The 27500-nt window shown below is 42.8% G+C and overlaps 1 protein-coding gene across 1 annotated transcript in view; it reads right to left on the bottom strand.

Moving 5' to 3' along the window:
• rgs3a (regulator of G protein signaling 3a) overlaps window positions 1-27500 on the bottom strand; it is a 128296-nt gene that overhangs the window by 63928 nt on the left and 36868 nt on the right. Inside the window, exons 9-10 of the mRNA XM_053618387.1 lie at window positions 25303-25346; window positions 8643-8774 (exon numbers count right to left, since the gene is read on the bottom strand). Of these exons, the coding sequence (XP_053474362.1) occupies window positions 8643-8774; window positions 25303-25346 (176 nt within the window). The remainder of the gene's footprint in view (window positions 1-8642; window positions 8775-25302; window positions 25347-27500) is intronic.

Genomic DNA, 27500 nt, shown 5'->3' with positions numbered 1-27500 from the left:
TATTAAACGCATTAGTAGAGAAAAGAATAAAGAATAAAGCGCTCGGTAAAAACAGCCGTCTGTCATCGACTGCTTCAGAATTATTTAGAAAACAAACAACACGTTTCTCCATCACTCTCCCTCTGACACGTTGCTTAATAACCCGTAACACAGCGTTAATCACATCACAGCGTGAAGAAGTGAAAACCGCACGCAGGCAAGAACAAACGTTACATCGTCGTTACACGGCCACCGCGGCTCCCTCTGTGCCACACGCGCGTTATTATCTGATGGATCGACCAAAAACACCATCCATCAAAGTGCACAGAGAGCCGATCCGAATACGACGACGTCACGTCGATAAAACACGTGAGATGGACCTGAGAGCTGCATTAACTGCTTTTCAGATGCTCCGCCCACTTCCCGTGACACGTCACATCCTTTACGCTCTTTTCAGGCCACAAGCTTCAGGATCATCAGGCTGCACACACACACACACACACACACACACACACTCTCTCGGCACTGGCTTTCACACTCCTCTTATTAATCTTATAGCGTGTTAAAGAATAGGGCCCCACACACACACACACACACACACACACACACACACACACACCGGTCAACACTCATATGTCAATCACCCTGGCAGGCACTTAGGCACTATTTCTAGCTCATGTGAGGTCCACACTCTGTATCAGACTCTTAGACATTTCTAGAGAGCGATTTATAAATAAAGACTCTGGAACGTAACGAGCGATCGCTTTTAATAAGCGAAGAAGTGCCATCGCGCGCGTCCTCTTAACACACAGCACGTTTTCACAACACTTTCTCATGTGCTTGAGTACGCCTCCTCGGCTACATTCGAGACACAGTCTGAAGAGCTATCTGAAGTATCCGGGTTCTCTCTCGCGCCGCCACATCTTGAGCCGAGAAAACACGATCCAGCTGTTGCGAGAGGTCAGTGAATGATCGCTTTATGCAGCCGGGGAAAGCGGTCTTTCTCCTGTGCCAGCTCGACGTAATACCGTCCAGAAGGCCATGTTTGGATACTCGAGTGTGTGATGAGCACATAGGATTGTGTGAGTGGGGAGGGAGGGGGGGGTGCATGGGGATAATGACAGGACTAGACCTGGGACACGCCCCTAAAATAGAAAGAGAACCAGACGGGGCTGAGAGTTATGCTTTCAGTCAAGGTAAACGCTGTGTATCCTCATGTGAAGTATTACACCTTGTGTATGTTCTGAAGCTAATATTATACTTCCTGGTAGTACGCTTGAGAACCACGCTGAATCCTCAAATCCGATTGGTCAGATTTTGTCGAGCATCAGACGCAAATCAGAGGGTTAGGAACCTACACAGGGACGTCTGTGTAAGCGGTACTGGTTAAGACAAATCCCAGCATGGCCAAGCGGCCAGTCCCGGGCCCTCGAGCAAGACTCTTAACCCAAAGCCAAACGCTGGAAGTGTATAGCAGAAGCCGTTTTAACGTACCCAAAGTGTGCGTAATCGCCGTCATCATACGGCGAAGTCTTCTGTAAACGTGTAACATTCATCGGTCCGTACAGGAATTTTTTTGTTTGTTTGTTTTTTACGGAATTTGTGACGCAATTTGAGGTTTTTTTGCATTTTTGCGGAAAACCGCTTGAATCCAAAGGAGCTTTGAGCTTTGAATCGCGCCTTGCGATGACGACACACGGGGCGTCGCGATGATGTCATATGACGCATCTCGGGGAAAATCTGCGGGAAAATCATTTCGGAAAAAAAAAAATTGCAAGCTCATCATAATATTGCGGAGTTTGTTTGATTTCTGCGAGCGCAAAAATCGGGAAATCCCGGAGGCACCGATTTACGGAAGGAGTATCCGGCGCAACTTTTCCGACACCTTCACCACGCGATTTCTTGAAAACGTGACGAGCTGCGTTTTGTTTCTGTTTTTGTTTTTTTTCAGTCCGCAAAACAAGTTCTAGCAGCTATAAAAAAAAAAAAGTCCGGCCCCCGCGACAATTTCACGGATTTGCGATCGCAGGAATGAACGCGAAATCAAGCGAACGCGCGATATTCGGAGGAGCTCGCGGTTTTCCGAAATTACCGCCGATTTTCCGCAGATCCGGGCCGAGACGCGCCGTGTCGCGTCATCGCATGGACCGAAGCGCGCTTCGATTCGCGTGTACGGCTGAAAGGTCTCGACAATTTCGTGCGATTGCGATTTCGCCGATTCGAGTAGTTTTAAACTATGAGTGGGTTTTTAAAAAATATTTCCTAGAATCCTAGTGCGCTTTTATAACCAGAGTTTCCTTTCCGTCACCTGGAGACACGTGATTGTCCCACTACCTCCGAAGTTGGGACGCGGATTAAATCGGACGTGTCGGTGAAGCAGAACGCAACTCTGTGTGTATAAATAAAAAAGAAAGGATTTTGACTCCATCCAGTAGCGTTTCTTTTTATAGCGCGTGACAGGTAAAGAGGTGTGTGATTCGCCTCGGCCTGTCTCTGCGCCGAGGAGACGGAAAATCGGTGTTCCCGCAAGACGAGTAGGATTCAGTGTAAAAATGCGACTCAGCAACAAAAGTGTAATAAAAGAATCCAGAATGGTTTCTCTCTCTCCTCTGGGCTTCATTCAGCTTCAAACGCTTGTTTATATTTATCCTCTGGCCTTACTGGGCAACAGCTGCAGAGCGGTGAGTCATGTGGCTTTTTTCAGTCTACAGGCATTACTTACAATAAAACACAAAGTTCAGGTCTTATCAAAAGACCACCAGGTTTAAAGACAGGGGCGCATTCGACTCCCTGCTGATCCGGTGCTCCCCTTTCCCCATATCCGAGGCCACTTTATGAGATCCCGTCGAGCATCGTGAGTCACTTCCTGAAGAATTATCAGGCTGGACGTCGTAGTAAATATGAGAGGAGGACATCGAGATGTCACTGTGATGCTGCGTCAGGATTCGATCGCACGCCACGTGGGATTCCGCAGAAGGGAAATCGGCCGGACGCGTGACGGTTGGGGGATAGTATCTCAAATTGGAAATCGCGATAAAAGCTTGACGTGAGAATAATATGACAAAAAGAAACGGAAAGAACGTCGAGAGCGACGTCAAGAGACAAACGGCGATGAAAAACAAACACGGACGACGGAGCGTTTTTGTGAGCGGGCGAATACGAGATTTACGAGGACGGTATTGCTGCGTAAATAAACACGTGGCGATACGTGACGTCCCCGCTTTAACTGAGTCTGCGTGCAGTTGTGTTGCTCAAATTTTTACGATTTTCTGCCACTGGAGCTACAGCGAAGACGAACGACCTCGCTCGATTTACTGGAAGTTCTATTTCATCTGCATTACTAATAATAATAATAATAATAATAATAATAATAATAATAATAATAACAACAACTGGTGGATCTAATCTAGAGAGCACGCTACTGTAGGTTAGTTAGTTAGCTGACACTTGCTAGGATTGAAAAGAGCGTTGTTATGGTTACAACATGCACATGCTACACGTGCTTTATTGTTTTATTTTTATTTTATTATATCATCGGTCACCATGGGAACTGTGACGTGAAGCCGGAATCTATTTATACTTCTAATATTTAATGTAGTGGAACTGAATCACGAACTATGTTTTAACGGCATTATAAAGATTAGAGATTTCATTCTGCACCGATCCTCCGACTCACTCCGGCGTCATATTCCTGTTAGTCACTAAAGTAGACTGATGTGCGTTAATATTTTGCGTCAGTACAAACAGGGGAACCCGCTCGTCACAGAGAGAGAGAGAGAGAGAGAGAGAGAGAGAGAGAGAGAGAGTCTCAGGGTCTCGGGAGGGGAGAGATGCAGTCAGGGTGATGAGTCAGGTGATTAGTGAGAAGAGGACACAGTGATACTCTCCCACTGAGGAAACACAGGAGGCGAGAGAGAACCCGCGGCTCTGCTCTCATAACAGCGCGGGATTCACGACGAGCCCATGAGCAGAATCCGACCGGTTCAATCAGCACGGAGAACAGGAACCGGTCCAGCAGTGTCGCTTCAGACGTCTGCGTTTTAATCACAGCTTTAATAAACGCCCGTTTAAACGAGTGTGCTGTTGGAGGTGATGAGGATGACTTAACTCATTTCCCTCAGGGAGAAAAAAACACACACACACACACACACACACACACACACACACACACACAGGATATAACGTATAGAGGTCAAGCATTTGGTATTTGCATATTATTGGTATAATCCGGTCAAATATGTAACCACAGTCTGCCTACACTACACAATGAAGACTTCTACAATCATCATACATCTTTTACTGAAGACTCCAATCCTTCCTGAATGTGTGTTTGTTTGTTTTACTCAGAATATTAAAACTAAATATTACATAGGGAAAGAATGAAGGAAAGAAAGAAAGAAAGAACGAATGAAAGGAAGGAAGAAATAAAGAAAGAACAAGCGAGCAAAAGAAAGAAAGAGAGAACGAAAGAAAGAAAGAAAGAAAGAAAGAAAAAGAAAGAAAGAAAGAAAGAAAGAAAGGGCATAAGAAAGAATGAACAAACGAACAGATGAACAAAAAAAAGAAAGAAAGAAAGATAGAAAGAAAGAAAAGAAAAAAGAAAGAATGAATGAGCGAACGAAAGAAAGGAAAAAAGATAGAAAGAAAGAAAAGAAAAAAGAAAGAATGAATGAGCGAACAAAAGAAAGGAAAAAAGAAAGAAAGAAAGAACAAATGAATGAAAGAAAGAAGGAAAGAAAGGAAGGAAGAAAGGAAGGAAGGACGAAAGGAAAAAAGAAAGAACTAATGAACAAAAGAAAGAAAGAAAGAAAGAAAGAAAGAAAGGAAAAAAGAAAGAAAGAAAGAAAGAAAGAAAGAAAGGGCATAAGAAAGAATGAACAAACGAACAAATGAACAAAAAAAAAAGAAAGAAAGAAAGAAAGAAAGAAAAGAAAAAAGAAAGAACGAATGAATGAACGAAAGAAAGAAAGAAAGGAAAAAAGATAGAAAGAAAGAAAAGAAAAAAGAAAGAATGAATGAGCGAATGAAAGAAAGGAAAAAAGAAAGAAAGAAAGAACAAATGAACGAACGAAAGAAAGAAAGAAAGAAAGGAAGGAAGAAAGGAAGGAAGGACGAAAGGAAAAAAGAAAGAACTAATGAACAAAAGAAAGAAAGAAGGAAAGAAAGAAAGGAAAAAAGAAAGAAAGAAAGAAAGAAAGAAAGAAAGAAAGAAAGAAAGGAAAAAGAAAGAAAGAAGGGAAAAAAGAAAGAAAGAAAGAAGGAAAGAAAGAAAGGAAAAAGAAAGAAAGAAGGGAAAAAGAAAGAAAGAAAGAAAGAAGGAAAGAAAGAAAGAAAGGAAAGAAAGAAAGGAAAAAAGAAAGAAAGAAAGGAAAAAAGAAAGAAAGAAAGAAAGGAAAAAGAAAGAAAGAAGGGAAAAAAGAAAGAAAGAAGGAAAGAAAGAAAGGAAAAAGAAAGAAAGAAGGAAAGAAAGAAAGGAAAAAAGAAAGAAAGAAGGGAAAAAAGAAAGAAAGAAAGAAAGGAAAAAAAGAAAGAAAGAAAGGAAAAAAGAAAGAAAGAAAGAAGGAAAGAAAGAAAGGAAAAAAGAAAGAACGAACGAACGAAAGAAAGAAAGAAACCTGGTTATTTATAATTTGGTTGTCTATTTGTTTGTTTGTTTGTTTGCCTGTTTATTTTACTAAGAATAAAAATGCTAACTATTTAGATATACAGACAGGTAAATCAATAAATAAATAAATCAATGGTAATACAATAATCACAACTGTGTATTATCATGACTTTTTCTATTATGCTTGTTTATTTTTGTTATGTGTTACTTTTTTGTTTGTTTTGACTGATAAGATAAAATATAAATCTTTCTAAATCTGTTACCTTTACTTGAATAAACCGCGTCCTGTTTTAAAGTCGAACGGAGTGTAATAGCAAATCAATAAATCAATCAATAAATGAATCAATAAATCAACAGGAAAGACAGTTTGGTAATCTTGTGATGCATAAATAAATAATGATTTTTTAAAAAATGAAATAAGAAAAACGATAGCTAATTAAAGTTTATAAACTCAATTAATGACGCCAACAAAAACGATGACTGCGATAAAATATGATTAAATGTCACCCTTAAATACGTCACTGTGCTCTAAACACTAACGGTATTATTATTATTTTTAAAATCAATCAATAAATAAAAAACACAACAACAACAAATGTGCAGTCCCAAAATATTGATTCTAGTCTCCTTCCCCAAGCCAATAAAATGTGTGTGTGTGTGTCTGAAAGGTGTGTGTGTGTGTGTGTGTGTGTGTGTTGGTGGGGGGTATATGCGTGTGAGACAGCCAGTAGGAGAGATCGATGATGTGTGTGATTCATAAGCTCCCTTACACACACACACACACACACTCGCATGTCACCTACAGTAATCAATGGTCCATTAGCAGAAGGGCACGGACAAATTTATTAATGTCTATAAACAGCTCACGGTCCTCATCTACACACAACAGAACCAGACAGAACCAGACCGGGTCAGATGGAGTTTCTAGAATTATACAGTAGAAATACTAGAACATGGCAGATGATTATTATCTTCTCAGCAGTGAGTGACGAGGTCCTGTTTACACTAGTGCGTTCTGCTTTTAAAACGGTGTTTCGGAAACGATCTCCGTCCACGCTGCACGACCGAATACGCATGTCACATGACCGCTCCTGCACACTGGGCATGCGCATACAAGTGTAAACAGGAAGTTGGTCGCTAGTCACCGGCAGGCACGACAAACCGGAGTTCCACGCAGGGCTTACGCCGCTGGAAATGAGATTTGTTGGCGATCGCTCTAATCGTAGCTCGCCTCTTGCGCGTGTAGACAGCCGCAGCGTTATAAAATACAGAATTTAACCGCACAACGGACGCTAAGAATGACGACAAAGCCAGCATACCATCGAGGTAGCGTAACGGTCATACGGTATGGGCTTGACGAATCAGGGAAGGATACGCGATGATCTAGAAGACCCGATCAGGGAGCGATTGTGGGTGGAGCCACGCCTTCGTTTTCAAAACGTTTTTGGTCTGTTTACACTGAAACGCGAGCGCGGCGTTTTCAAACGTCTTCTGCGTTTTCCAAAATATCCTAGCTGATCTTCCTGCGATGCGATAAACCCAGGAACTGAGGTCAACCCGATCAAAAATCAACCAGAGTGCAGTAGCAGCCTTCACGAAGAAAAAAAAAAACCAGGCATAGACCACGTCCATTTCTGGTTTAAATACTCAAAAAATATATATTATTTTTAATTCCCCACACACACACACACACACACACACACACATCCTTACTTCAGTTGCAACTAAATCAATTAAGCTAGTCATTTTCCATCTTCCATAGTTCTAGTCTTGTGACACGGTATGACCAATCAGAAATGACGAATGATCACGTGACACGTTTTTCCCGTAACACGTGTACCAGTGCCATAGAGAGATCTCTGATTCCACCTAGCTAGTGGATTAGCTTGGGGCAAAGTTATCATCATCTCCAGAGAGGTGAATAAAAATAATAATGACAACCACACACACACACACACACACACACACACACACACAGAGAGACAGCGTTTACACATTATATCAACGGCGTGTGCTCGAAACTCAAACAGCTGCGAAACAAACCAACAACAAATAAACAAACAGAAGGCTGGAACACAAGGAGAAGAGAAAAGAGACTGAGAGAAAAGAAAGAACAATCGCTTCCTGATTCAAGCTGAGATAAAACAGGCAGCTCAGGGCATCTCTCTTTCATGTAAAAAGCAGGATGAGAGGAATAATTAAGAGCAGGTGTTGAAGAGTGGAAGCGTCCCGTATGCTGATGAGACACGGCTTTTTGATTATACGGCATGTGCTGGAGTTCACGCTGACGCTGTGATACGGAAGCGTTTGTATTATTACACACAACGCTGCTGCGCCTTTAATTCCACAGAAAGAGAGCGACAGTTGAAAGCCCAGGAAAAAAGGAGGGAAAAAAACACGGTGTGTGTTTACGGCCAAATATCATGCTGTGACACTCGAGGATATAGCTGCAATGCGCAATAAAATACTGACAATAGCTAAAGAGAAAAACTGTACAGGTGTTGGTTTAAAAAAATAAGCTAACAATTATAGAAATTTGGAATTGAATTACAAATAAAATATAATTTCTTTTTTTTTTTTTTTTTTTAAATGGATCAAACTAAAAAAAGAATTGTCAATTTTTTCAATTAAAATATGCTTTTATATGTAGTAATTTGTGTGTATGTGTGTGATGGAGTGTGTGATGGTGTGTGTGACACAGTGTGTGTGTGTGGGACGGATAGAGTGTGTGACGGTGTGTGTGACGGATGGAGTGTGTGACTGACGGTGTGTGTGACGGATGGAGTGTGTGACGGAGTGGGTGATGGAGTGTGTGACGGTGTGTGACGGATTGAGTGTGTGAGAGTGTGTGACGGATGCAGTGTGTGACGGTGTGTGTGATGGATGGAGTGTGTGACAGTGTGTGTGAGAGTGTGTGACGGTGTGTGTGACGGACGATGTGTGTGACGGGGTGTGTGATGGATGGAGTGTGTGACGACGTGTGTGACGGACGGAGTGCGTGACGATGTGTGTGACGGTGTGTGTGAGAGTGTGTGACGGTGTGTGTGAGAGTGTGTACCTGCTCACTGGGGCTGAACGTCTCTCTGCACTCCAGCTGAAGTTGCTTTTCGATGTTATCGCTCAGACACTGACACACTCTCGTCTTCTGCTCCAGTGAGTACGCCTCCAGACTCAGGAGACAGTCACACTTCTACAGACGGAGAGGGAGAGCGAGAGCGAGAGAGAGAGAGAGAGAGCGAGAGATTAAAACAGAGGTCATGAGTAAAAGAGAGGGATAGAGAAAGAGACTGCAAGAGATGGACATAGAGATAGAAAGAGAGACAGAGGGTCATGAGGGATAGCGTGAGACGGGATGTAGGAGAGAGAGAGAGAGAGAGAGAGAGAGAGAGAGAGAGAGAGAAATGAATCAAAGTCATGAGTAAAAAAGATTGATACTGAAAGAGAGTGTGATGGAGAGTGAGAGAAAACCAAGAGGCAGAAGATCAGGAGAGATAGAGTTTGTGTGTGAAAGAGAGAGAGAGAGAGAGAGAGAGAGAGAGAGAGAGAAAGGGAAATGAATCAAAGTCATGAGTAAAAAAGATTGATACTGAAAGAGAGTGTGATGGAGAGTGAGAGAAAACCGAGAGGCAGAAGATCAGGAGAGATAGAGTTTGTGTGTGAAAGAGAGAAAAAGAGAGAGAGAGAGAGAGAGAGAGAGAGAAGGGGAAATGAATCAAAGTCATGAGTAAAAAAGATTGATACTGAAAGAGAGTGTGATGGAGAGTGAGAGAAAACAGAGAGGCAGAAGATCAGGAGTGATAGAGTTTGTGTGTGAAAGAGAGAGAGAGAGAAAGAGAGAGAGAGAGAGAGAGAGAGAGTCATAGAAACCAAAACCAAAACGCAGATGTTGTACAAAAAGTCTTCAAGTTTATTAAAGATAAAACATCACTTCATCACATACGAGTGCGTCAGTTGACACGTTGACCCCTAGCCAAAACTAATAAGTCTAATAAATATCAGACGATACAGCGCAAAATACACAATTCATATAGTTTCGTTTATCCTGGTTGGGATAAGAAGACGAGAAGCTCAGCCCTGACTTCATCCCCAGCCAGAGATTCCAGCTCCTGCTTGGGGATTCCCAGATGTTCCAAAGCTGACCGTGAGATATCATCTCTCCAGTGGATCCTGGGTTTGGCCCAGTGTCTCCATCCAAAGGGATGTCCCTGATATAGCTCTACTAACCTGGGGTTCTCCTTGTAAGGTGCTAGAACCAACCGACTCCTCTTGATTCTGAGGAGCAGCATCACTACTTCAAGAATCTCTCACGTGAAATAAGGCCAGTGGAGAAACTTTATTTCCATCAGCCATCCTCTCAAAGTTATTCTTCCAGTCACAACCACAGGTGAGGGCCGAGCTTCTGCTTCTCCACCACTCCCCACTGCTGCCCATCTGATTGTCCAGCTCTCGTGAAGGAGCTCCCGAGATACTTAAAAGACACTTGAAGAGTCCGTCGTAACAGCTGAAAGTCGGTACATTTTGACAATAAACCTGATTTGCGATGGGGGTTGAATCGTTTGGATTGCAACTGTAGAGGCTGTTTTTCTCGTCCTCCGAGAGTGGCCCTCAGACATCAAGAATCCTCCACACATGACTTCACACGAGTTCAGAATTAGAGGGTGAACATGCACTGTGACATTAAAGTCCAGTTATAGCCACAGCTGGACTGTAAACACTGTTTACCAAGGTCAAGATGAACCAAAAACTAAAGCCTGAAACGTCTAATGTTCCTAAAGGATTAATAGACCGGCTAGAAAGTCCACGGTTTAATAAAAACTCATCAATCAAAACGGTCCTTGACTGATGGGTAAGCAGCATGCAGTTCATGGGGGACACGCCGTCTAAAAATGAAGCCATATTTCCAAGTAATCTAGTCGAAGGATAAGCAGTAGCAAAGACACTAACTTTATTACATTACAGCAGAGTGAAATTCTTTTCTTCGTGTACCCCAGCATGCTAGGAAGTTGGGATCAGAGCGCAGGGTCAGCCATGATACGGCGCCCCCTGGGGCAGAGAGGGTTAAGAGCCTTGCTCAAGGGCCCAACAGTGGCAGCTTGGCAGCGCTGGGGCTTGAACCCTCGACCTTCGATGGGTTGGCACTCCATTCAGGCTTCCCCCTACCCTGTGCCCCGAGTTCCCTGGGATATGCAACAGGCATACCCCATCCCCACCCCCTCATCCCCGACCTCCCCAGCTTAGCTTGCATCTTTTTTATGGCTGCATCTATTTATTTATTTATTTATTTATGAGAATACCAATTTATTGTAAATGTGCGTGGGCGAAACCAACACAGGAAAAAACGCTTCCAGCTCACGGTGTAATCATTCCCCTGCTGCAGTGATTCTGTAATTGCAGAGCTTTGCAGAACACACTTGAAGGCATAAGGCTCAAGGGTGAAATCAACACGAACACTATAAAGAAAGACAAAGCACTGCAGTCTACATTAATTATGTAAAACAGAAACGCTCACGGGGAGCTGCAAAACAATCAATATTGTGACTGAGCGAAGAAATTCAAAATAGCTGTTAATACTACTGAGGACAAGAGTACTGAACAGGCATGAGTAGTCATTAGCAAGACACCAGGAAGACCAGTACTAAACAGCTCAGCATCTTGAACCAACTGGGAATGCAAATAATAATAGCAGTAAATATGTACTACTATAGATAGTTCCCTCTGTCATCATAAAATGCATGCGACCCAAGCCATCAAATCCTGAAATCAATCAAAACTAATTATCTACCCATAAAAACAGAAGGGCGCCATGAGACGAGACTATTACACCATGGAATGAAGCTCTAACTCCGTCTCGCTGAAAACGAATCAATCCTCAATCAATCTTGTCGTTTTTTTTTTTTTATCTCATCATAGTTTCCGATGTCCCGAGCGCCGGTTATGCCGCGAGTTATTTGTGCTCTCTAGCTGCCGAGGACGAACCGCCGAGAGTTATCGAGGAACAGAGAGAAAAGTCCGAAAAAAGAAGGACCGAGGCTGTTTATTAGACGAGTATCCAGACGGATGATGAAACGCAGTTGTCTTAGAGGCAGTCCCCGAAATCAATACGAGTCATTCGAGCCGTTCTGTCATTTTAACTTAATATGAGAGCTTGAAATCTGTTTCTGGAGCCCGAACAGGAAACCCTGTCGAGTCGAAGATCGTATTCCCAAGTTTTCAAATGGGTATAAACCAAGGAATTCTTTTCTAAGATGAGTCAGGACACCGTTGGGTTTCTGTGTGTAGAGTACCGCGACACTGTGTTTGGCTGCCTGTGAGCCGGACGATGGGAAAGGGGAGGGGTGTGAGCCACCTGCTGGGCAAACAATTCACACCTCTCCACAATAACGAGATAAAAACAGACGGCACAGCTAAAGCTGCTTTTGATAGTTAAACACTGTATACAACTGCCCCAATAAAATGGGTATGAAGAAAAAAAAAAAAAAGAAATACGTATGAAAAATGTTTAAAGCCCTGCGTGTCTACTTTCATACGAGCCATTTAACCTTTACTGTGGAGTGCGACATCGTAAATTAATTCAATGCTGAATACAGGAAGCCCCAAAAACAGGCACAAACGCCTTTTTTTTTTTTTTTTTTTTTTGGCCTCTGGTAAAAAGAGTTCATTAAAGTTAAAATGATTCAAAACAATCTCAAGGGAATTTAACAGTAAAGCAGTGTGGAGCAGTACACTAAACTACAAGGAAAAGCTATTTAACATCGACCTTTAATTAAAACACTAGCAGGTCAACCCAAATGAGAGTTAATTACAGTACACTAATGAGTAATAACGAGAGACTGCAGTGGAATCCAGAGCAGTACATTTCCAATAGAGAACGGAATTGATATTGGTTATTATATTTATTTGTTGGGAATCCTGATCGGGATAAAGACTTCTAAAGGCGTCTAAAGTACATTTCGCTTGCTACTTTTCTAAGGCCAGGTTTAAATGAATGAACACATACACACACACATATATACACAGTATATACAGTAGATGGGCGGCAAAAGTTTTGCACACATAAGCAATCTGTAAGCAGATGTAAAATGTGAAATTCAGTACGATTTGTTTAACAAGAAATTAACTGTGAGATACTTTGGGCCAGAGATGCCCAACATTGTGAAGTAGAATCGAAGTTTTTGTGGTCCAGACTCAGTGTCTCATAAGATGATTGAGGGGGAATGAAATATGAAAATAGAATGAAACACAGCTGCAGCAGGACACCCAACTCCCAAAAGTCACATCTAGAAACACACACATTCCTACCAAAAAAAAAAAAAAAACGAGAAAACAAAACCCCCATCTTCCCACAGCATGCCATTTAACAAACATGTAAAAGCCACTACAGATGACCTGTGGTGTTGAGTAACAAAAAGTCCTTAACTGTTACAAAAGCGAATAACTTTAACGCACGCAGACATTCGGTTTACTTTCTCATGGGTAATACCAGGTCATGAAGGTATGACTAATGGCTGCAGTAATTATTGGACTAAAAATGTATGAAAATTCACTGAGATGAAGCCTTGCTGCAGACCCAAATATCCAGTGGGTGGAGCTTAATCCAGCTCAACCTACAACCCTAACCTTAACCCACAAGACGCTTCACAACACACTTAACAACATACTTTATAAAATGAGTTGCCTCCATCTCCTGTACCTTTCCACGCCCTGGACGTTTGGTTCTCTGGATGTTTTTGTTTCATTTACGCGTTTACTTCACCAACGACAAAAACGAGCTATAATGCATTATACCACAGAGTTATTGAGTTCTTGATTCTGATTGGTCAAAAAGTGTGGATTAATTGAACTCAAATACCTCATTCAGTACGTGTATATGGACGACAGTAATCCGATATTAACCCGATTAAGACGATACTCTGATTAAGAAACTGGCATGTAAACAGAGCTTATTGATGACCTTAATCCGATTAAGGTCATACTCGTAGTAAACACAAATGGAATTAAGACGTGTGGAGTATTCCTGTTTTAGTCGCATTACAGACACGTACACACCTTAATCACGCTATTAACGTCGTGTGGGAGTTTCCACCGCATCGTGTGACAGGACACGTACACACACGGCAGCGCTCAACCGTTTGACGGCAAACAAGAGAGCACGCCTACGTCCCGAACCGCGTCCTTGCCTGCTATATAGTAGGTGAAATACGTGTGTTTCGGCTACTACATAGTAGGCAAGTATACGGTTTGGGACGCAGCCCACGGCTACAAGCAGTCGTCTATTAGCACGTATAGCATGACAAATAATTAACCGCACTTGAAGCTTTCGTAAAATGAAAAATGAAACACCCAAAACTGTATACGGGACCATAACGAAGACCAACTGTATGTCCATACGTGATATTCTAGAGGGAACGTCAGACGGCATGGCGCGGGGACGTAATGACGTGTGACGTTAATCGATCTACGTTCTATAACGTGTAAGACAGGAACATGAAAGGAATTTACTAAAAGCGACTCATGTAAACACCTTAATCAGAATATCGTCTTATTCAGAATGAGGTCAATAATTAGATTACTGCAGTCCGTGTAAACGCAGTCACTGATGCATGCCTGCGTTTCTTCATTCGCAAAAAAAAAAAAAAAAAAAAAAAAGCGTCTTCCAAAACATTGTACTTGATTAATATCAGAAATTCTAAAAGCTGACATTTTCTCTAAAGGGTTCCTGTCACGTTTACTCACATAATGTCTCAGAAACGTTTCCTTTTTCTTGTAAATGTATGACTTATTGAGTCTGCCGAGGATGGCAGACTTCCTGGCTGACATGAATAACACGAAGCGCAAGTCCTGCACACGCCTCCGCCGTTCACCGCTGTAGGAGCTAAGCGTTTCTGTGCGGACAGAGAGGAGGAAGTGTGTTTATTTATTTATACTGGGTATAAACAGGAGACAAACATAGTCGTACTGTAGATGTCCCACGCACTGACATCACTTCCCTTGCACAGAATGATAGCTGCAATAGCAAAAAAAAACACCTGAAGAATAGGAGAACGTCCTTCTCTTGAACTGCCTCAGGAGTGTCGAGTGCACGTTTACTTCTAGTTATAGAAGACTTGTAGCTACCTTTCCAAAATTTTAACAGCAGCATTAACGTGTCGAGAAATATCTAAAACGTCGAGCTTAATAGACAATTTATGATAGGTTTATATGATAGGTAGATTACCGAATGCCTACTTAATAGGCATAGAGTTCTTGCAGAGGTTCAACTTGGAACTCTGTCTTGAACAGAACTGTTGAACTTTTTTCTTTTCTTTTTTTAATAAGGTCTTAGCCTGCCTAAGGTCGTAATCTACAGTCTTACAAAAAACAGGTTCCTTAGAAAGTTTCAGGGATCCTTGCTTCTCAAAAGGTTTGTCTGGTAACCAAGGAAACCTAAACCTCTTAAGGATTCCTTTCTTTCTTAGACCGTCGACAGGTTAAGATCTTATTTTACACCTTTACATTTCCCTTTTAGAGCGTGTTCTTTTCAAAGTTTCAAGGCTCCTTACCTCTTCAAAAAGTTTCATCTGGGAACCCTCTCTAAATGGGAAATGTTTAAGAGTTAAAAGAGTTCTTAACCTGCCTAGAGCCTTAACCTAAAAAAGGTTCCCGTAAAGGTTCTTTGTCTAGCTAGTTGCTAATGTTTTCTTGCAACAGGTGTTAAAATGACTGCGGGGGTTTAAGTGCCTATTGCGTCCTTTCTACAAAACATCTTGTTCTTTCATAGATCACATATCGTCTCGGTAAGAAGTTGCTCTAGGTTACAGGATGAGAGCAAGGGTCATAGGTCATAGGTTTCAAGCAAGTGCCCTACTAACAAAACCAGATTCCGCTTGGTGTAATAGACCTGACTGCATCTGAATGAATCCTTTCTAGTCATTGCAAGCCCGCTCTCACGTCATTTGCAGACCGTGTGAAGACGATTCCTGCGAGAGAAACAAAACAAAGGGTCGAATGCCATTTTGCTACCACGTGCGTATCCTTGTACCAGTGCCCTTGGTGCATGTACTCTCTGTGTCTCTCTTGTAGAAGGTCAATATTCTGTCTAAGCACAATCCCTGCGCACGATTCGTCAAGGTTCTGTAGCAGCGAATGCCAAATTTCAAGTTCGTTAAGACTGGAAATAGCTGACCTCGGTCTCCAGCGGCTCTTAATTTCAAGAAAGAAAAAAAAAAGAAAAAAGAAAAAATTCTCAAGCTTCTGGTCTCTAAGGTGGCTACTCATTTAGAAACAAGGTCGCTTGCGTGTGATCTTTAAAATAGCGCAGCATGTCAGTTTAGGTTTGGTCTGGTTAATCGGAGGCCCGGGCCCAAATTTACAAACACTCCTGGGTGGACTGAAGCACTTAAATCAACATGCCAGACATTGCAGCACCGGTCGAGAGCGAAAATTATGTAATAGACGGGCAAAACCCTGCAATAATACAGCAAGGGAGTGATCTCTGATCCAAAGAACAGCGCACGGAGAAGCAAGTCCAAGCCGAGGAGTGCCCCTCGGCTGGTTTACCCGAGGAAGCTTTTCTAAATACCTAAGTTCATGTGACACTGTTGTGACCTAAAGGCATTACAGATAATTCAAACTGAAGTGAGGTTCTTACACAGCTCCTGGGTTTATAGCAAAGGGGGTTGGGGGGGGGGGGGCGTACTATATTTGCAAAGGAATCTGTGGTGCAGTTTTTAGAGCATTATGTCAGACGCTAAATCAGGCATCTGTTTCAATGGAAGAATTCGAAGCATTTAGCAAGATTGTGACATGTAACCACAGGAAATGTTCCTTTGTTCTGCCCATGGGGTAAGTCGACTTGTTTTAAAAAAAACATTGCTCCCTTATAACCAACCCGGGGTGATGGATTCAAACCAGACGAGATTATCCTGATGATAAAATTGTGCTGTCAATCTGATAATCTCCTACGGTGTGCTATAATCGTCGGGTTTGCAGTTCTAATACCATGATTTACATGCTTTCACCAAGGCCGTGCCAAATGAATATTCCACTGCCTCCGTCTTCACAGCAGAGGAGATTAAGAGATCTCTGGGGAATGCGTTTTGCTGAAACATGCCCAGTCGAATCCATTTCTCTTAGTACCAGTTGGAACGCCGGGATGGCTTGTAGAGGCTTACTAGGCAGTATATTAGAACGCACTCGTCACCTACAAGTCGAGGGGATGAATGTGTAGCTGTAGGCTGGATGTCATTACTCTGAGATCTGAGAATAGCAACGGTCTTGATAGAGTCGGGTTCGGATCTACAATACCTTCCGTCTTTCCGATGCGATTTAGATTATACAAAAACTCTTATAACCGTGGTTTCATCTTATCCCAGTCGCAAATGACTGCTCGTTTACTGTGTCTAGAGACATTACGAGGAAAGATAATGCTGAGAAGAAAGTCGCAAAGATCGTCGGTGCCTCGGGGAAGTCTACGTCGCTAGTACAGTCCGGGATATAATGCTCGACTGCAATAGTTTCATTGTCGAGCTATTGATGTTAGCGTCATATCGAATATCACCAGCAGCCACCACTGCTTATCACGCTAAAGGAAATGTTCCCAGACACAGGAATTAAATAGCCTGCTAGCAACAAAAAAAAGCCTCAAGGCTGTCAGAAACTCGAACGGTGTTTCTCAATGGCAATTTCCGTACAACAACTCTACTCGGTAGCATGTCGTTTCCAAATTACCAGACTGACACCCTGAATCAACGCACTACAATACTCCTATTAGCAGCAGTGCCAGGTGGGATCACTTCCATTATCACCTCCTACGTGAAGTGCTCTGAAATTCCGCATCTCATCTAACATCGAGTCGTCAGCATGCATTTTCTTCGCCACCTACTTTTCCAGCTTTTCATTCAGCTGAGAATGAAACAGCTCCATTGAGTTCACCTTCTGTGAAATCCTGTTATCGCCTAAGCCCCAATGATTTGAGTGTTATTTTTCAGGTCTGTGTTATGAGGCTCCGTGAGTGGTTTTCTATCTTATTGTTATGTGTTACGGCTCCTTCATGGCACTGCTGGTAAGAGGAAGCAGGCTGTTTTATACTAAAGGTGTGTGGCCTGTCGCAGGATTACAGATGGCCACCAGAAACACACCAATTTCACTGCCAGAGAATTTAATAACGATGTTCCTCCCTTCTGTCTCCATCTAATGGGTGATCTGTTATAGATCAAGCCACTGGAAAGGGAAAAGGAATGCCATGTCATGCACAATTGTAGGCAGTGGTGAAGCATGGTGAGGGTTATAAGGATGATCTGATGACGTGAACATGTTAGAGGTGAAGATGAAAATTATAGATTATTATGATTACGATGGCAATTATGATGATGATGGTGATGGAGATGGTGTGGGGAACATGATGCTGATGATGATGCTAATGATGGAGGAAATGAAGGTGAAGGTGGTTGTATGATGATGGTGATGATGATGAAGATGAAGATTATGATGATGGAAATAGTCGTGGTGGTAGGGAGTAAGGGTGGTGGTGGTGGTGGTGGTTATGGAAGAACAAGATAAGAAGAACAAGATGATAAGGATACAGTTACTGGAGGATAATTCTAAAAGTTATGATGACAATGACTAGGATGATGATGGTGGTGGTGGAAGAGAACATGAAGAAACAGAACAAGAAGAAGTGATGGTGGTGGTGGAGAAGATAAAGAAGTAGAGCAGGAAAGGGTGATGATGATGATGGTGGTGGTGGAGAGGATGAAGTAGAAGAAGAAGAAGATTATGATGAAGATGGTGGGGGTGGTGGTGGAGAAGATGAAGAAGAACAACAACAAGAAGGTGATGATGATGATGATGATGATGATGATGGTGGTGGTGGTGGTGTGGGGAAGATGAAGGAGTAGAGCAAGAAGGAGTAAGTGATGATGATGATGATGATGATGATGATGAATGCAACATTTCACACACTCTCTCTCTCTCTCTCTTTCTCTCTTTCTCTCTCTCTCTCTCTCTCTCTCTCTCTCTCTCTCCCTCTGGAATCTGCGAAAGCTAAATGAACTCACGTCAGCGTAATCCGAGAGCAGATGCTTATGCAGAGAGTCTCCTGATCTGAGCAACCTCTTCCTGCTCACTGCTCTGTCCGACAAATTCCCCATAACTGCTGTCCACACAGCGTACAGGACACAAACGGCTCTGATTCCCGTTCCTTGTTGGCTTTTTCGTTCTTCTCTCTCTCTCTCTCTATCTATCTCTCTCCTCTCCCTCTTGAATCTGGGTTAGATAGGCTCCTTGGTGGGTTTGTGCTAAAATAGCCTGACCGCTTGCTAGCATGCTGGTGGGGTGCACAGTGCGTGTGGCATGGAATGAGAGGACACAAATGATAGGATTCTTGGAATTGAGAAGAGATGGACCAAAATAATCCCCCAGAAACGTTTCCATCAATATAGATCAAAGCTTCATAGAGCTACAAAATCGATCTTGTGTTCCTTCACAGTTTTGCGCAGGAAAAAAATGGTGACAGAAAGATGAGTATGTGGCTTCTAATAGCAGCATGGTTTCTATAAAGATGTGCAGACGAGAGCATTTTGAAATACGACGCCACAACAATCGCGCAGCAGGTTGCAAAATTCCAGGCTCAGATTTACTGTAGAGATGGCGACAAACAACTTCAAAAAGCCACTATAATCCACAACGCAACCTGTCATTCCTCCGTACAGAGGGCAATCCTGGGTCTTATCTCCTTCTTCCAGACTGAACAAACTCAGAAGGTGAGAAAAAGACCACGTGGCTATACATTTACATTCATGTGAAAAAATAAGTACACCCCTACATTGATCACACCTTCAAATCCATACAATTAGAATCAGGTGTTGAAGATCGGGTGCCGGTGATTAGAACCTGCTCAGGGAGTGCAGGTGGAACTGGTCTTATTTATACCCCTCTCATATCTAGTGTCTGGGGTTCTCTTTGTTATTGAGGTGCGTGATGTCATCATGCCAATATCTAAAGAGATTTGTAAGTCCTTCAGAAAAATAAGATTTTGGATGATTATGAGACGGGCAAGGGATTTAAAAAAAATAATTCCACTGCACGGAAAATCATCGACAAATGGCGCAGATTTCAAACATCCATGCAAATTCAGCCCAAGAGCAGACCTGATGCAGTCTGCTGCAAAAAAGTCTCCACAAACCCCAGAATTTCATCACAGGATCTGCTAGGAAGTCTTGAAACTGTTGGTGTCAAAGTGCATGCTTCTAGAATCAGAACGAGATTTGACACAAATTTGACCTGCATTGGAGGCGTGCCAGGAAAAAGCCTTTGCAAGACTACAGTTTGCCAAAGAGCATCTAGGCAAAGACCAGGCCTTCTGGAATAACGTGCTCTGGACGGACGAATCAAAGATAGCGTTGTTTGGCCACAGTAACAGCAGACATGTTTGGCGCAGAACAATGACAGAGACAAGACAAAGACAATGCGTTCATTGATTCAACTATGAATTCTGCATCATATCAAAGAGTGCTGGAAGATAACGTGAGGCCGTCCGTCCGAAAGTTGAAGTTGAACCGAAAGTGGACCTTTCAATAGGATAATGATCCTAAACACACACGAGCAAATCCACCAAGGAATGGCTCAGAAACAAGAAACAGAGGGTTATGAAATGCCTTAGACAAAGCCCGGATTTGAATCCCATTGAAATGTTGTGAGGGGATTTGAAACGGGCCGTACTTGCAAGAAAACCCTCAAACATCTGAAAGAATATTGCATGGAAGAGCGGTCAAAAATCCCAGCAAGCCGATGTCAGAGACCGGTGGACAATTCTGCGAAACGCCTACAAGACGTTATCTCTTTAACGTAAACGGCGCAATAGTAGCTTCTGGGGCCAAGGGTGTACTTACTTATTATTTGTGTCCGTACTGAAATGAATCTTCACAGTGTAAACGGTATATAAAAATCACAGTAACTCATCACTATTGCATTTATCCAGATTTCATACTTCCTGTTAGAAGGACACAAAACAGTGACACAAAACACACACCTGGTATCCTTTCTACAACATCGGAAAAAAACAAACAAACAGCCATTTCTCCTTGTTGATGTTTCCAGATGTTATTTTCTCTTCTACCCAACACAAGTTCACGTCTATATCCGGTAACACAAACCCTTAAGGGGAAAGCACCAATGCAATTACGCATTTCAGACGCAGGAGAAATGACCTGAACTTTGTGCATGGATGACATGACTCTTAAAAAAACACACACACACACACACACACACACACCAGACCTATTCTGCTAACAAGATTGTTACGCTATTACCGCATTGTTCTATCTCCCTCGTCTCTTATATTTCTTTCCCTCTCAGAGACGGTCTCCGGGTACTATTACGCCGCTGCTTGGAGACAAGGGAAGAAAGCGGAATCGAATTAGGGCCGTGGATTGCATTACAACACTCCAGCAGTCCACTCGCATCACTCACAGATCCTTACGCATGTTCTCACCACACTCAAATACCATTTTATTCATATATATATATATATATATATATTTACTCAAATTAACCACAAACAGATGCACATTAATAAACCTAAAAGGCACTGATTGCGTGGGGAAATTAACACGCCTGAAGAGCACGTGTTAAAATATTTCTGTTTTGGTACAATAATGAATAATGAGCGTTATTTTTCCTGCTCTTATGTTCTTTCTCTTTTTTTTTTTTCTTGCCTGCGCTGCTCCTGTTTCTCATTTTTATGCTCAGAAGAAGAAAAAAAAAAAAGAAAAAAAAGCATTTCTCTAAGAAAACCATATGTTTTTATTACTTTTCTGGAACATGAAGGTCCTCCACACAGCCGTTATGATCCATTAAACGTGTACTGCATATTTATCGCCCTGGGGAAGGAGAAAGAAAATGATGCGAGGCTAGGTGATCGACAACATGCGACAAGTTTCTCCATCTACGAACGATATCTCGCAGGCCCTAACAGGGGTGGCTCTGCTCCACCGTCACGGCCGCTGCGGCCATTGATTACAAACCGCTGACGAAGGTGTGCTCTATCTCCAGCAATCGATAAACAAGTATTTACAGAGAGAGAAAGATAGAGAGAGAGAGAGAGAGAGAGAGAGAGAGAGAGAGAGAGAGAGAACTTTAACTACTGCTACTTCAAGAAGATTTTACTAGCATTGAACTGTTTTCCCTACAAGAGCTAATAGCGCTTTAAAAATTATTGCACTATCAATATTAACTGCTAACATTCCCCCATACGCACAAAACGTTCACAACTCCATCAACGACACACGTCATCCCACACCAGTATAACTCTGCATTCACACCGGCACTGGTGCCATAAAGTGTATCGTAGAAATGTCTTCCTGTGTTCCGATATGGAATAGTATAGAGATGAACAGAATACAATGCAGTAAAGTAGAACACAAGATTGCGACACATGCAGCGCATGGAGTGGAATAGAATATAACAGCTAGAACGGAATAGCATACAACAGAAGAGGATAGAACCGAGTGCAATAGAACCGAAGAGAAGAGGATAGAAGAGAATTGATTGGAGTGGGACAGCATAGAGTTGAATAGAATACAACACAATATAAGAGAGCGCAACGGAATAGAAGAGAAGAGAAGGAGTGAAGCGAAGAGAGTAGACCAGAACAGATTGCAATTGAATTGAATAGAATAGAGTTAAATAGAATAGAGTGGAATTGTATAGAATGCAAAACAATACTATAGAGTGCAATAGAATTAAACAAAATATATAACAGAACAGAATGGAATGGACTAGAACGGAACATCAGAGTGAAATAGAATAGAATAGAATAGAATAGAGCAGGATAGCATAAAGTTGAATCGAATAGAATACAATACAACGCAACAGAAGAAGTGAAGCGAAGAGAGTAGACCAGAATAGAGTGCAATAAAAACAGAACAGAGTGCAACTGAATTGAATCGGGACGAGTTGCAAATTACAGAATAAAATAGAATACAGTGGAATCACATAGAATGCAATACAATACAATACAGTAGAGTGCAATAGAATAAAAAAAGAGTAGAACAGAATGGAACGGACTAGGATGAAACAGAGCAGGGTGAAATAGAATCGAATGGAACCGAATAGAGTTGAATAGAATGGAAGAGTACAATGGAATAGAGAGCAGTAGACGAGTGCAGAATAGAGTCCGATAGAATAGAACACAGCGCCAGAACACAGAACAAACAGGATGCCGTAGAAGAGTACAGCGTTTAGAAGAACAGAATGAAACAAGAGTAGAATTGAACTGAATTGAATAGAGTTGAGAACAATAGAATGCAAAAGAATGAAATTAAAATGCATGACTGAATAGTAATAGAACAGAGCACTATACACAATTCTTTTTTTTTTTTTTTTAAAACAAAATAAAAATTCAATCAAATTCAAGCAGCATAACAAACGAGTCCCATCTTGTTGCTCCTCATCCTCTCTGCAGTCCAGTTTTGTCCCGTTCTGCCCCCCACACTGTCATCCAGGGTTCTGGCCAACAGCTCTAGCTTTAATTCTTGGATTAACCCTAATACGCACTCGTGTCCTAGCGATGTTAAAAACACGTTCCTCAGCTTTAAAACAGTTATTTGTATATTTAATAACGGACCATATTCTGGCTCGTGAAAGGGTGTTTGTGTGGAATTTATCATTGGGACTACTTTAAATCATTGGACACAAGCAGGAAGTAGGAAGATGTCTCCATGCTGCACTGACACATGTCCTCCTCTGCAGAAGGAGAAATAAATAAAGCTGCTCGTTACGAAGAAGAAAAAAAAAAAACGAGTGGCAGGCCGAGGGGTGACATGCAGAATGAAACGGATGCCGTCATCGCCACGTCTCCCGCAGAGTCACTTCCTGTCATAAGCGACAGCTACAAACTCCCAGCTGGAGTCATCACACTCCGACATCTCCGACATCACACACCACACGGCCGCAACCTCGCGCCCGGAAAAACGCTACGTTTTAGGAAACTAATTGGACAGACTGCATATTTTCGTTCCTTTTTTTTTTTTTTTTTTTTTTCTACCCTTACTACAGCCGTGGGCCATGTGTTGAAAGCTTTAGTCGTCCCCGTCTGCTGTGTTTAAAATAGGCTAGAGGTTGTTAAAAAATTCATCGGGATTTAATTAGCCGATGCACTGCTGTTATAAGAAGGGAATGGGGGGAAAAAAGAGGACAGTGACGTAGATGATAATCGCTCAGGGAGGAAAGGAAAACAGACTTGAGTAAAGAGGATTAGAAGCATTAGAAGAGAGGCGGAGGAGTCTAGTAGCAAATGGAGTTTCTGTGTTACTATAAAGAAAGGTGTGGAAAAATGTTCCACTTGTCACCGATGTGATCAATCAGCCAAGGCATGTTCTTTAGTTTTACACTGAGGGGATGCTCTAATTTAACGCACCCGAAATCTGTTCCATAAATACACAGCTGCGTAAATATGAAACGAAAAGTTTTTGTTTAAAAATAAGATTACAAAGGCGGACCACGTTTGAAGCGGATTTAGGAAGAGTTGGGTGTATTTAGGAAAGAAAAGTTTTGGGTGACACTGACATCCATTAGCTACATTAGCATCGTAGCGCCGGTGCAGAACTAAAGAAACAAACACTGACTAACAAATGACTACATTAGTGTGGAATGGATGGATGGATGGTTGTTTGGATGGATGGATGGATAAATGGATGGATGGATGGATGCTTGGTTGGTTGGATGGCTGGATGGATGGATGGATAAATGGATGGATCGATGCTTGGTTGGTTGGATGGATGGAAGGATGGATGGATAAATGGATGGATGGATGCTTGGTTGGTTGGATGGATGGATGGATGGATGCTTGGTTGGTTGGATGGATGGATGGATAAATGGATGGATGGATGCTTGGTTGGTTGGATGGATGGATAGATGGATGGATGGACAGATGGATGGATGGATGCTTGCTTGGTTGGATGGATGGATGGACGGATGGAGGGATGGGCAGATGGATGAATGGATGCTTGGTTGGTTGGATGGATGGATGGACGGATGGATGGATGGGCAGATGGATGGATGGATGCTTGGTTGGTTGGATGGATGGATGGACAGATGGATGGATGGATGGATGGGCAGATGGATGGATGGATGCTTGGTTGGTTGGATGGATGGATGGACGTATGGATGGACAGATGGTTAGATGGATGGATGGATGGACAGATGGTTGGATGGATGCTTGGTTGGTTGGATGGATGGATGGACGTACGGATGGACAGATGGTTGGATGCTTGGTTGGTTGGTTGTGAGGAATGGATGGTTGGATGCTTGGTTGGTTGGTTGGATGGACAGTTGGCTAGATAGAGGAATGAATCCTTGGATAGACAGATGAAAGGCTGGCTAGGCAGATGGATGGTGGATGGATGGAGGAATGAACAGTTGGACAGACAGACAGAGGAATGGATGGATGACTGGATAGACAGCTGGATAGAAGAGTGATTTAATAGAGAAATTAATGGTTGGATAGAAGGGCAGATGGTTGGCTGGGTGGATGAATAGATGGATGGATGGATTTATGAACAGTTGGCTAGATGGAGGAATAAATGGTTGGATAGACAGGAAGATAGATGGATGTGTATGAGACATGCAGATAAAAAGGAATTTTAATGATACATAGTCAGACAGAGAAATAAGCAGCCAGACAGACAGTCAGACGGACAGACAGACAGACAGACAGACAGGATAAACTGTAGTTAACTCACCTCAGTCATGTGGATGAGGTAGAAGCGAAGCTCATCACTATGATCTGTACACAAACAGAAACAAGACATCAGCCTTGCAGGGAAACACAGACGTCTTTATAACACTGATTAACTGTATCGTGACACCGCCACAGCCAGTTCCACAAAATACAAATAACAACAAGGCCTGATGGACGCATGCTGCAGACAGTGAACAATCACACACACACACACACACACACACACACACACACACACACACACACACACACAGAGAGAGAGAGAGAGAGAGATTCCCTAAACACAGCTAGTTTATAGTTTAAGTCCCTCCTGCTGCCCAAGCACTCCGTCTCATTTCTCACTAATTACATTGATTTCCTATTTGTTGTTCCCAGCTGTCCATCACACTGTCTCCCCGCCCTCTCGCAGGCTCACTCTGTCACTCACTGAGTGACAGGTGCTGACATCGGTTCTGATTGGTGACCGTTCGCTTTGCCTCTGGGACCAGCCCAGATATCGCTTATCAACGTCCAGACTTTCCAAAGAGGGAAAAAGAGTTTAATGGCGAGTCGGAGCTGTGAGTGATGGAGCACTGTGAGAACGCTGCAGAGTTTCTGGCTATCAATTCGTCCACTAGAGCCAAACTCACCACGGCACGGAGATAAACCGAGCTCTCACACGGCACGGAGATAAACCGAGCTCTCACACGGCACGGAGATAAACCGAGCTCTCACACGGCACGGAGATAAACCGAGCTCTCACACGGCACGGAGATAAACCGAGCTCTCACACGGCACGGAGATAAACCGAGCTCTCACACGCCACAGTGTCGATAAACTCCTGAAGTTCTGCGGTGAACATAAATGGATGATGGATGTCCTGAATGAGATGGATGGACGGATAGAGGGATGGATAGATAAGATCAGACGGTTTTGACTGACAGCACAGGGGAAATTACAGGGGGAAAACAGGCAGGCAGACAGACAGACAGAATTTGTCTTGTTAAAGCAACCAACATGAATTATACAGGAGATTCTATATTAGACAGACAGATGGACACGCAAAGAAACAGACAGGAAGCCAGACAGGAGAATGTAGACAGACGTACAGACAGAAAAACAATAAGGCAGACAGACAGAGAGAGACATACACACGATGAGACAGACATGTAAACAGACAGTCAGAAAGACAGACAGACAAACCGACTTATGGACAAACAGACAGATAGAGAGACAGACAGAGAATCACACAAACAGAGAGACAGACAGACAGACAAAGAGACAGACAAAAGGAGATAGACAGACAGGCAGATAACCAGACAAACAGACAAACAGTGAGACAGAAAGACAGACAGATAAAGAAACAGACAAAAGGAGATAGACAGATAGACAGACAGACAGACAGACAGACAGACTGTCCATTGATAGTTTGTGGGCGATGGTGTACGAACTCTCATCATTCATATCAGTGTTCAGGACCATTCATCTTCATTAATCCACCTGCAGTCCTGAGTCATTAGGGGGCTTTTGCGTCCTTGTGTGTGTGTGCGCGCGTGCGTGTGTGCGCGCGTGCGTGTGTGTGTGCGTGTGTGCGTGTGCGTGCGGGTGTGTGTGCGTGCGTGTGTGCGCATGTGTGCGAGACGGCTCTAGTCTGATGAGAGGAGACACATGTACAGCGTGCTGTCAGAGGGCCACCTGCAGGCTCTCCCCCAGCTTCTGTCAACCTGTCACCATCTCCTGAACACACACACACACACACACACAAACACACACACACACACACACATACAAACGCCCAGAACAGGTCAGATCTCTGCATACTCAGATCAAAGCCTCTAATGTCTTGTGTAAGGGTGTGAGTGTGTGAATGTGTGAGAGGGGGAAGTGTGTGTGTGTGTGTGTGTGTGTGTGTGTGAGAGCAAGAGAAAGACCCTGTAGGACAGATTGAGGGGTCAGACTGAAGGTTACTTCATTCATTTTGCTTGCAGAGATCCGGAGATTAACAGCATTGGCTACGCGCTAATCTGCACAAATCTGCGAACTCCATTATTCCGCCTCACTCGAACACTAAAACAAATTACAACCACGTTCATAACAGCTCATCACATCACTCACACGAGACGGTTCAAATCGGCACACGATGCTCTTTAATAAACAAAGTAACCACGGCCTTATGACCTTGATTAAAGGTGCGCTCAGTCATTTTCACATCAGTAAACA

The sequence above is a fragment of the Ictalurus furcatus genome, chromosome 28 (genome assembly GCF_023375685.1).
Source record: "Ictalurus furcatus strain D&B chromosome 28, Billie_1.0, whole genome shotgun sequence".
NCBI lineage: Eukaryota > Metazoa > Chordata > Actinopteri > Siluriformes > Ictaluridae > Ictalurus > Ictalurus furcatus.
The sequence above is the reverse complement of the archived record's forward strand: the minus strand, read 5'-3'. Positions and strand labels throughout refer to the sequence as shown.